The 12,755-nt window shown below is 40.3% G+C and overlaps 1 protein-coding gene across 1 annotated transcript in view; it reads right to left on the bottom strand.

The window, feature by feature from the left end:
• Positions 1-423: 423 nt before the first annotated feature.
• LOC128642972 (dual specificity testis-specific protein kinase 2) overlaps positions 424-12,755 on the bottom strand; it is a 152,126-nt gene continuing 139,794 nt past the window's right edge. Inside the window, exon 9 of the mRNA XM_053695878.1 lies at positions 424-880. Coding sequence (XP_053551853.1) covers positions 779-880 — 102 coding nt within the window. The 3' untranslated portion in view covers positions 424-778. The remainder of the gene's footprint in view (positions 881-12,755) is intronic.

Below are 12,755 nucleotides of genomic sequence, written 5' to 3'. Positions count from 1 at the left end.
AAAGAAGAAATTTGGGGTTAGTATCCCTTTAAGTTTACTATGAATCTCAAACACTGAACACTTGGCAGTAAGTGATATCACAGTTGTGTTCAATAGCAAAATAAAATATATATGTTCATCAGCAAAAAAATAAAAAAAAAATCCACAGGTGAAAGTACTTGGTAATAAGAGAGATGGTTTTGGGTCAAATATTTGTTTCAAACGTGTAATGAAATATTCTAAGGCACTGCAAATATATGTACTATATATATATATATATTTCAAATGAAATACATGTGATACATGGGTATCATAGAACAGTGGAAAAGTGGGAATTAGCAAGTAGGTTTCATCTCATGAAGAGACACAGTCACGTAGGACAGAAGAGGTAGGTTCCACCAACACAAGAATAACTTTAAAACAAAAGATACAAACATAAAAAAATTGTTTTTGAAACTAAAATATAATCCATACTCCCCCCGCATGGATGGAGTGAATAGTACATTCCAAAATGGCTGTTCAGCTGGAGATTTTACACCCTGAAAGATATCAGTAAAAGCACAAGCTGCAGACTATTGAGGATCAGATGGTCACAGCATTAGCTTAAAACATATGGTAGATACAAAATTCACAAAACTGGAGAATGTTAAAGTCACAAAAATATAATCCAGTTAAATAAATACCAGTTTTTGGTTTTACTATTTATAATTATTTCCCAGCTCTCTTGTTGAAAACTGACGTCTGTACATTTATTTACAAGGTAAAGGTCTATGAGTAGAGTCCATTACATCACAAAGTGTCAACCAGAACTTTGGAGCTCAGTCTGTGATTCTAGGGCTTCTGCTACGTCTTCCAAGTCATCAAGAAGTTCCATGAATGACGGTCTCTTAAATGCTTCAAGCTGCAGAAACAGAGCGTTACACAAGAATCTTTATAACTGTGCAAACTGGCAAGAAAGTGGCTCACCGTGTTTTACAGGATTTATCTCTACACTTGAATTTGAATAAGGCTGATAAGAAATGAGAAAATGGGTCTAAATGAATTAAAAGGGGCATAATACCCCCTATAATTACAAGATTTTTCTGCAGTCTTGCAATAAACATACGGAGTGTGACATTTTTGTAAATGCATTAAAACTTTTTCATTAAATATTTTTAAAGGGATGAAAAGGTCAAAATTGAAATGTACATGAGTGCATTTCAATGTTAAATAGAAGTATTTTATGAAGATCCTTTCAGTAGCAAAAAAATCGTTCTAGTAAAAAAGTTATTGTTATTGTGCCTTTGAAGATCTAATTTGTATCATACAAGCCACTCCTGACTGTCTGAGAAGGTGTTGTGTTTGAATGCTGGTGAAAGGGGCACTCACAGCACATGCATGTATGCCACTGAAAAGCCAAAATAACTTTTACAAGAAGCATATTTTTATTTTATTTAAAATTAAAATGCACCCATGCATATTTCAGTTTTGACATTGCTATCCCTTTAATGCCATATTTGGAACAGCGAATCCAGACTTGTTACTAAAGCAAACAAGGCTAGCCACGGCCATTATGTCAACAGCATTTGCATTTTTTTGCAATTCCTTTTCTGTCCCTCCCTGAGGAAAATTATGAACGTTTATGTAGCAGGGTTAGCCTTATTAAGCCAGCCATGTGCACTTCCAATTCTTCAGTTACTTTATAGGAAAAGAGGGCAAAGCAATTAAAATACAACGTAAAGCTGTTTTACTGCACATAATTAAACATTTTATATATATTACAATTTCAAAAAGGTTTTATGTCCCTTTAAAGTGGGCAAGATCAATGTTTTTAAAAATATGAGAATGTATAAAAGGTTTACAAAAAACGTAATTTATGCTTACCTGATACATTTATTTATTTATTGACACGGTAAATCCACGGATCATCTCTAATTACTATTGGGAATATCACTCCTGGCCAGCAGGAGGCGGCAAAGTGCACCACAGCAAAGCTGTTAAAGGGACATGAAACCCAATTTTTTTCTTTCATGACTTAGAAAGAGCATGCAATTTTTAACAAATTTCTAATTTACTTCTATTATCTAATTTGCTTCATTCTCTTGATATACTTTGCTGAAAAGCATATCTAGATAGGCTCAGTAGCTGCTGATTGGTTGCTGCACCTAGATGCCTTGTGTGATTGGCTCAAAAATGTGCATTGCTATTTCTTCAACAAAGGATAGCTAAATAATGAAGCTAATTAGATAGAAGTAAATTGGAATGTTGTTTAAAATTGTGTTCTCTACTTGAATCATGAAATAAAAATGTTGGTTTAGTGTCCCTTTAAATATCACCTCCCTTCTCTCCAACCCCAGTCATTCGACCAAAGGGAAAAAAAGAGAAAGGAAGTAACATAAGGTACAGAGGTGCCTGAGGTTTATATAACAAAGAAAAAACTGTCTGTAAAAATACAGGGTGGGCTGTGGACTCACCGTGTCAAGAAAGAAAGAAATTTATCAGGTAAGCATACATTTCGTTTTCTTTCTAATGACACGGTGAGTCCACGGATCATCTCTAATTACTATTGGGAATCAATACCCAAGCTACAGGACACAGATGATTAGGGAGGGACAAGACAGGGAACCTAAACAGAAGCTTGAAGAACCTTTCTCCTAAAAGAAGCCTCGGCCGAAGGCAAAAGTATCAAATTTATAAAATTTAGAAAAAGTGTGTAAAGAGGACCAAGTTGCAGCCTTGCAAATCTGTTCCACAGAAGTTTCATTTTTGAATACCCAGGAAGAAGAAACAGCCCTTGTGGAATGAGCCGTGATTCTCTCAGGAGGCTGCTGTCCAGCAGTTTCATAGGCCAAACAAATTATACTCTTCAGCCACAAAGAAAGAGAAGTAGCCGTAGCTTTCTGACCCTTGCGTTTCCCAGAGAAAACAACAAATAAAGCAGAAGACTGGCGAAAATCTTTAGTCGCCTGCGAATAGTATTTCAACGCACGCACCACATCTAGGTTTTGCAGTAGATGCTCTTTCTGAGAAGAATAGTTAGGACACAAAGAAGGAACAATGATTTCTTTATTAATGTTCCTATCCAAAACCACTTTAGGGAGGAACCCTAACCTAGTACGCAGAACTACCTTATCCGAATGGAAAATAAGGTAAGGGGATTCATACTGCAACGCCGAGAGCTCAGAGACTCTATGAGCAGAAGAAATTGCAACAAGAAACAAAACTTTCCAAGATAACATCTTAATATCCAACGAATGCATAGGCTCAAACGGAGCCTGTTGAACAACTCTAAGAACAAGGTTAAGACTCCAGGGAGGAGTAACAGGTTTGAACAAAGGCCTGATTCTGACCAAGGCCTGACAGAAGGATTGCACATCTGGCACGTCCGCCAGACATTTATGCAACAATATAGATAAGGCAGAAATTTGACCTTTCAAGGTACTAGCAAATAATCCCTTCTCCAGACCCTCCTGGAGAAAAGACAGAATTCTAGGAATCCAAACTCTACTCCAAGAGTAGCCTCTGGATTCACACCAATACAGATATTTATGCCATATCTTATAGTACATCTTTCTGGTAACAGGCTTAGGAGCCTGAATCATTGTCTCAATGACCGACTCAGAAGAACCACGCTTAGATAGAATTAAGCATTCAATCTTCAAGCAGTCAGCTTCAGAGAAACGAGATTTGGATGAAGGAAGGGTCCTTAAAGTAGAAGGTCCTTCCTCAATGGAAGTCTCCAAGGTGGAAGAGATGACCTCTCCACTAGATCTGCATACCAGATCCTGTGAGGCCACGCCGGTGCAATGGGGATCACCAACGCCCTCTCCTGCTTGATGCGAGCAATGACCCGTGGAAGCAGAGAGAACGGAGGAAATAGGTATGCTAGACTGAAGTTCCAAGGAATCGCCAGAGCATCTATTAGTACAGCCTGAGGATCCCTTGACCTCGACCAGTACCTCGGGAGCTTGGCATTCTGTTGAGATGCCATGAGATCAGGTCAAAATTGAAATGTACATGAGTGCATTTCAATGTTAAATAGAAGTATTTTATCAAGATCCTTTCAGTAGCAAAAAAAATGTTCTAGTAAAATGTTATTGTTATTGTGCCTTTGAAGATTTAATTTGTATCATACAAGCCACTCCTGACTGTCTGAGAAGGTGTTGTGTTTGAATGCTGGTGAAAGGGGCACTCACAGCATATGCATGTATGCCACTGAAAAGCCAAAATAACTTTTACAAGAAGCATATTTTTATTTTATTTAAAATTAAAATGCACCCATGCATATTTCAGTTTTGACATTGCTATCCCTTTAATGCCATATTTGGAACAGCGAATCCAGACTTGTTACTAAAGCAAACAAGGCTAGCCACGGTCATTATGTCAACAGCATTTGCATTTTTTTGCAATTCCTTTTCTGTCCCTCCCTGAGGAAAATTATGAACTTTTATGTAGCAGGGTTAGCCTTATTAAGCCAGCCATGTGCACTTCCAATTCTTCAGTTACTTTATAGGAAAAGAGGGCAAAGCAATTAAAATACAATGTAAAGCTGTTTTACTGCACATAATTAAACATTTTATATATATTACAATTTCAAAAAGGTTTTATGTCCCTTTAAAGTGGGCAAGATCAATGTTTTTAAAAATATGAGAATATATAAAAGGATTACAAAAAACGTAATTTATGCTTACCTGATACATTTATTTATTTATTGACACGGTAAATCCACGGATCATCTCTAATTACTATTGGGAATATCACTCCTGGCCAGCAGGAGGAGGCAAAGAGCACCACAGCAAAACTGTTAAAGGGACATGAAACCCAATTTTTTTCTTTCATGACTTAGAAAGAGCATGCAATTTTTAACAAATTTCTAATTTACTTCTATTATCTAATTTGCTTCATTCTCTTGATATACTTTGCTGAAAAGCATATCTAGATAGGCTCAGTAGCTGCTGATTGGTTGCTGCACCTAGATGCCTTGTGTGATTGGCTGAAAAATGTGCATTGCTATTTCTTCAACAAAGGATAGTTAAATAATGAAGCTAATTAGATAGAAGTAAATTGGAATGTTGTTTAAAATTGTGTTCTCTACTTGAATCATGAAATAAAAATGTTGGTTTAGTGTCCCTTTAAATATCACCTCCCTTCTCTCCAACCCCAGTCATTCGACCAAAGGGAAAAAAAGAGAAAGGAAGTAACATAAGGTACAGAGGTGCCTGAGGTTTATATAACAAAGAAAAAACTGTCTGTAAAAATACAGGGTGGGCTGTGGACTCACCGTGTCAAGAAAGAAAGAAATTTATCAGGTAAGCATACATTTCGTTTTCTTTCTAATGACACGGTGAGTCCACGGATCATCTCTAATTACTATTGGGAATCAATACCCAAGCTACAGGACACAGATGATTAGGGAGGGACAAGACAGGGAACCTAAACAGAAGCTTGAAGAACCTTTCTCCTAAAAGAAGCCTCGGCCGAAGGCAAAAGTATCAAATTTATAAAATTTAGAAAAAGTGTGTAAAGAGGACCAAGTTGCAGCCTTGCAAATCTGTTCCACAGAAGTTTCATTTTTGAATACCCAGGAAGAAGAAACAGCCCTCGTGGAATGAGCCGTGATTCTCTCAGGAGGCTGCTGTCCAGCAGTTTCATAGGCCAAACAAATTATACTCTTCAGCCACAAAGAAAGAGAAGTAGCCGTAGCTTTCTGACCCTTGCGTTTCCCAGAGAAAACAACAAATAAAACAACAAATAAAGCAGAAGACTGGCGAAAATCTTTAGTCGCCTGCGAATAGTATTTCAACGCATGCACCACATCTAGGTTTTGCAGTAGATGCTCTTTCTGAGAAGAATAGTTAGGACACAAAGAAGGAACAATGATTTCTTTATTAATGTTCCTATCCAAAACCACTTTAGGGAGGAACCCTAACCTAGTACGCAGAACTACCTTATCCGAATGGAAAATAAGGTAAGTGGATTCATACTGCAACGCCGAGAGCTCAGAGACTCTATGAGCAGAAGAAATTGCAACAAGAAACAAAACTTTCCAAGATAACATCTTAATATCCAACGAATGCATAGGTTCAAACGGAGCCTGTTGAACAACTCTAAGAACAAGGTTAAGACTCCAGGGAGGAGTAACAGGTTTGAACACAGGCCTGATTCTGACCAAGGCCTGACAGAAGGATTGCACATCTGGCACGTCCGCCAGACATTTATGCAACAAATTTGACCTTTCAAGGTTCTAGCAAATAATCCCTTCTCCAGACCCTCCTGGAGAAAAAGACAAAATTCTAGGAATCCGAACTCTAGTCCAAGAGTAGCCTCTGGATTCACACCAATACAGATATTTATGACATATCTTATAGTAAATCTTTCTGGTAACAGGCTTAAGAGCCTGAATCATTGTCTCAATGACCGACTCAGAAGAAACACGTTTAGATAGAATTAAGCATTCAATCTCCAAGCAGCCAGCTTCAGAGAAACGAGATTTGGATGAAGGAAGGGTCCTTAAAGTAGAAGGTCCTTCCTCAATGGAAGTCTCCAAGGTGGAAGAGATGACATCTTCACTTGATCTGCATACCAGATCCTGCGAGGCCACGCCGGTGCAATGAGGATCACCGACGCCCTCTCCTGCTTGATGCGAGCAATGACCCGTGGAAGCAGAGAGAACGGAGGAAATAGGTATGCTAGACTGAAGTTCCAAGGAATCGCCAGAGCATCTATTAGTACAGCCTGAGGATCCCTTGACCTCGACCCGTACATCGGGAGCTTGGCATTCTGTCGAGATGCCATGAGATCCGGCTGTCTCCATTTGAGAATCAAGTTGGAAAACACCTCCGGATGGAGTTCCCACTCCCCCGGGTGAAAATTCTGTCTGCTCATAAAATCCACTTCCCAATTGTCCACTCCTGGAATATGGATCGCAGATAGAAGCAGTTGTGGATCTCCACCCACTAAATCATTTTGGCTACCTCTGTCATGGCCAAGGAACTCCGAGTTCCTCCCTGATGGTTGATGTAAGCCACTGAAACTATTTTGTCCGACTGGAACCTGATAAACTGGGTTGAAGCTAACTGAGGCCAGGCCAGAAGAGCATTGAAGATTGCCCTTAGCTCTAGGATATTTATGGGGAAAACAGACTCCTCCTGAGACTACGTCCCCTGAGCCTTTAGTGAACCCCAGACTGCCATCTATGGTCACAATCACCCAGGAAGGTCTGCAGAAACAGGTTCCCTGGGAGAGATGTTCCGAGATAACCACCAAGGAAGAGAATCTCTTGTCGCCTGATCCAGATGTAAACGCAGAGACAGATCCGCATAATCCCCGTTCCATTGTTTGAGCATGCATAACTGCAGAGGTCTGAGATGGAATCGGGCAAACGGAATGATATCCATGGTAGCTACCATCAGAACCACTACCTCCATACATTGGGCCACTGACGGCTGAGGAGAGGACTGAAGGACAAGGCAAGAGTCGAAAATCTTTGTCTTTCTGACCTCTGTCAGAAATATATTCATTGATAAGGAATCTATTATGGTTCCCAAGAACTCATTCCCAAGTTCACCTTCCATCCGTGGGAACGCAGAAAAGATAACATCTCCGTGTGGGAGCTTGCTTGATGAAAGGATGGTGCCTGGACTAGGATGTCGTCCAGATAAGGCACCGCTGCAATGCCTCGCAACCGAAGCGCCGACAACAGGGCTCCTAGGACTTTTGGGAAAATTCTGGGAGCTGTGGCAAGGCCGAAAGGAAGAGCCACAAACTGGAAGTGTTTGTCTAGAAAGGCGAACCTCAGAAACTTGTGATGATCCCTGTGGATGGGAACATGTAGGTACGCATCCTTCAAATCTACTGTTGTCATGAATTGACCCTCTTGAACCAAGGGAAGAATAGAACAAATAGTTTTCATCTTGAAGGACGGTACCTTGAGGAATTTGTTTAGACTTTTGAGATCTAAAATTGGCCTGAAAGTTCCCTCTTTTTTGGGAACCACAAACAGATTGGGTAGAATCGGGACAGGAACTATCACTCCTAGGTCGGAAAGGTCCCTAACACAGTGTAAGAACGCCTCTCTTTTTATCTGGTCTACAGATAATCTGGAGAGCAGAAACCTGCCCCTGGGAGGAAAGGTTTTTAACTCTAGTCTGTATCCCCGGTACATAATGTCCACCGCCCAGGGATCCGGTAAATCCCGAACCCAAGCCTGAGCAAAGAAAGACAGTCTGCCCCTTACAAGATCTGGTCCCAGATCGGGGCAGACCCTTCATGCTGACTTTGAGTCACTAACGGGCTTCTTAGATAGCTTCCCCTTGTTCCAAGACTGGTTGGACCTCCAGGAAGGCTTGGACCGTTCTTGCTTGGCAGAGAAAGTTTTACCCTTGAAGTTTCGAAAGGAATGAAAATTACTCTGACGTCCCTTCTGCTTATTCCTTTTGTCCTGAGAGAGGAAATTACCCTTACCTCCCGTAATGTCTGAAATAATTTCAGCCAAGCCTGGCCCAAACAAGGTCTTACCCTTGTAGGGAATCCCCAAAAGCTTAGAATTAGACGACACATCCGCAGACCATGATTTCAACCATAAAGCTCTGCAGGCCAGTACTGCAAAACCAGAAATCTTTGCTCTCAACGTAATAACTTGAAGGGAAGTCCCCGTAATAAAGGAATTTGCCAACTTAAGGGCTTCGATCCTATCCTGGATCTCCTCAAGGGGAGTATCTGTCTGAATAGATTCAGACAACGCATCAAACCAATATGCCGCCGCACTGGTGAAGGGAGCAATACAGAGCACAGGTTGTCATTGTAAACCCTGGTGTACATACATCTTTTTAAGTAACCCCTCCAACTTCTTATCCATGGAATCCTTAAAGGAACAGCTATCCTCTAAGGGAATAGTGGTTCTCTTAGCCAAAGTGGAAATTGCCCCTTCCACCATGGGGACCGTCTGCCAAGACTCTGATAGAGTCAGCTATTGGAAACATCTTCTTAAACATTGGGGATGGTGAAAAAGGAATACCTGGTCTCTCCCATTCCCGGGCAATAATCTCTGTAGCCTGGTCTGGAACTGGAAAAACCTAAGTAACAACCGGAGGAGTTCTAGCTTAAACCTGAAGGATACAACTTCAGCATCAGCAGAAGGACTTACACTGTCTGAGACTTCACCCTCAGATGCTACCGAAGTATCTTCGTCCTCAGATTTCTGGGAAGGAACAATCGGAATAGCCACAACTGTGTCAGAAACCTTACTCACTGAATCCTTAGACTTCCTCTTACGCTTTCCCTGCAGCGTGGGAAAGACAGACAGCGCATCAGGTACCGCAGAGGATATGTGGGTAGCAATGTCTTGTAACGTAACTCCAACCAGAGTGTGAGAAGAAGTGCAGGGCACTGCATGTGTGGACGATAAAGTTTGGGACACTTGAGGGGAAAGATGTGGCATGTCTTGAACAGGAGACTCCTGAACAACCTCCGCCTTAGATAATGAAGGCTCAGTATGAAAAAGTCTATCCCTGTAATGCAAAGTTCTCTTAATAAATGAGGAACAAAAAGGGATTGGTGGTTCTATATTAGCATCAAAACACAAACCACAAGTAACATTTTGCAGGGCCTCTTGGTCCATCTTTACTTAAAATGTTATTGTGTCAAAAAAACGTTACTGTCCCTTTAAATTTAAAACACTTTATTTCTTTAACAGCAGGGCAACATAAAACACTCTTATATCAGCTCAGAATTTAATTGTGACAAAAACGTTACCATCCCATTAAATTCAAACAGACACTTTATTTCTTTAACAGCAGAGCAGCGGCTATACAGAAAAAACAGGCAACCTCCACACCTCAGCAAGCTCTGCTGAGGTGCCTATCTGTCCTGCTGCCTGTCGGATCAATAGTATATAGCGATCCAGACTCCCACCACAACTGCACCAGCCGGCTCTAGAGATCACTGAACCGTCCTCTGAGGAGCAACGGAAATTCAGCATCCGGACACACAGGAAGCAGAAAAAAAAAGAAGCCCACCCATCGTGGGCGTGGCTAACTGAACCTCCCGGTCACCATTAACATCCCTTTAGGGGAAAAAACGCCGGGAGAGAGAAGTAAAGCTGCATATACTGTATATAGTACATAAGACAAGTCATGAAATAATCCTACACGACAGTGCTGCATAATATGCCAAACACATATACTTAAATTAAACTAAGCCTCCATATATCATCCCCAGTGCCTGCATGACTGTCATAGAATGACCCATTAACCTCTAATAGGTTGATTGTATAAAATCCCAAGCAGAATTAACGGTCAAAGTGCCAGGATTTCCCATTTCCTTTCAGAGAATAAAAATTGGCACTTACCTCCATGTAAATCTGCCCGGTAGCAGGACAGCTCACCTGGTTTGAGAGGGCTTCCTCCCTCACATGGACCTGTGGAAAGAAGAAAGACTGAATAATCTTACTCAGGCTTTAAAATTAGGGCAGCAATAACTGATTGAAAGGCACAGTGGGGATTATACCCCACAAGTTCCCAATTGCTTAAAAGCCAGCACCGCTCTACTGAAGAGACTGACATGGGCTACGGCTAAACCCCAGGAGGAAGCAGGACAATCTTGCTCTGCTTCAAAATAAAAAAAATCTTGATTGAAGAATCTTCTTTCAGACACCTAAACTTTACCACCTCCTTGCTTTTCACGTAGGAAAAGAGAATGACTGGGTTCGGAGAGAAGGGAGGCAATATTTAACAGCTTTGTGTGTTTGCCTCCTCCTGCTGGCCAGGAGTAATATTCCCAATAGTAATTAGAAATGATCTGTGGACTCACCGTGTCATTAGAAAGAAAATATAATTTATGCTCACCTAAAAAATTAATTTATTTCATGGTGTTGAAAGACCCTGATCTATTACTCCAGATAGTTATAATCCTGGCCACTAGGAGGAGTCAAAGATCCCAAAACTTTAAGAGTCATAAAATCCCTCCCCCACATTACTGGAAACTAGTCATATAGCCAAGTCAGAAAACAAGAAGGAAGTAAAAGAAAATAAGAGCAATATAAAGAGGTACATACTCAAACTGCCATTAGAAAAAAACAATAGAAATAATTGGGCAGGGGAGCATGGAATCTCAACGCCATGAAAGAAGTTAATCAGGTATGTATAAATTATATTTTCTTTCATAGAGATGATGTGAGTCCATGATCCATTACTCCTGGAAACTAATACCTAAACTGTGAAATCCAAGGGTGGGACCAGACATACTATTCCAAATACATTGGATGTTTCCTTTATTTTATTTTTAAATGAAGAAAAAATAAATACAAAATATGTAATTACAACCAAAACATCAAAATGGTAGAATTTAGAAAAGAAAAAAAAAGTATGTAAGAAAGACGAAGAGGCCTCATTCTTAATGGCTCAAAAAGTAGCAACTAAATTGGTAGAATGGGCAGTAATCCGTTTAGGAGGGGACTAACCCACCTTCAAACTTTATGAATCAAAAGCTTCAACCAAGAGGCTAAGGCAATAGCAGTAGCCTTCTGACCCTTTATGGCAACAGAAAAATGAACAAACAAGTTATAAGATTGTCTAAAATCCTTAGTAGCCTGTAAATAGAACTTCAAAGCTCTGACCACATCTAATTTATGGAGAAGCCTCTCATTGGAATTCTTTGGATTAGGACAAGAAATAGGGAACAACAATCTCACAATTGAAGTTATCAGAAAAAACTACCTTAGGTAAAAAGTCAAACTTAGTTCTCAAAATTGCCTTATCCTTATGAAAAACAAGATAAGGAGGCTTACAACAAAGAGCAGACAATTCAGAAAATGTTCTAGTAGAAGAAAAAGAAACAAACCCTTCCAAGACAAAAGCTGACTATCCAAATGATGCATAGGTTCAAAAGGAGGAACCTGCAATACTCTTAAAGCCAAATTAAGATTCCATGGAGGAGAAATTGGTTTAATTAAAGACAATCCTAACTAAACCCTGGACAACAAAATTCTGCATATCCGGAAAAGTAGTTGTGAAACAAAACAAAAAGAGCAGAGATCTGTCCCTTTAAGGAACTAGCCGATAAACCTATATCCAAACCATCCTGAAGAAATTGAAGAATTCTATGAATTCTAAAAGAGTGCCAACTGAACACACACACCAGGAAATAAAAGCCTTCCAAACCTTGTGATAAATCCTCCTTGTCACAGGTTGATGGGTCTGAACCAAAGTTTCAATGACAGAATCAGAAAAACCAATCTGCCCTAAAACTAAGCATTTAATCTCCAAGCTTAGATATTTTAGGTCCTGATGAAAGAATGTACCTTGTGACAGAAGGTCGTGACACAGAGAAAGAGGCCACGGAGGACATCTGGACAACTGCACCAGACATGCAAACCAAGACCTGCAAGGCCAAGCTCCTGATGATACCTTCTGCTTGATTCTGGCTATTACCCTTAGTGACAAAACAAGAGGTGTAAAAATGTAAGCCAGGCGAAACAACCAAGGAGCAACTAGAGCATCCGCAAACTCTCCCTGAGGATCCCTGGACATCAAAAAATATAATTTTGTTCAAAATGAGAAGCCATCACAACCACTTCTGGAAGACCCCACAGGTCTACAATCTGACTGAAAACTTCCAGATGAAGAGACCATTCCCCTGTGTGAAAAGATTGACGACTGAGAAAGTCTGTTTGCCAATTACTCATCCCTGAATAAGTACTGCAGAAATAATACAGGAATTGCTCTCTGCCCATGCCATAATTCAGGAAACCTCACTCATCGGCAGGAAACTGCGAGTTTCCTCCTGATAATTGATGTAAG

Source organism: Bombina bombina, chromosome 12, assembly GCF_027579735.1.
Source record: "Bombina bombina isolate aBomBom1 chromosome 12, aBomBom1.pri, whole genome shotgun sequence".
Lineage (NCBI taxonomy): Eukaryota > Metazoa > Chordata > Amphibia > Anura > Bombinatoridae > Bombina > Bombina bombina.
Note: the sequence above shows the minus strand (reverse complement) of the source record. Positions and strands in the feature narration are given on the sequence as shown.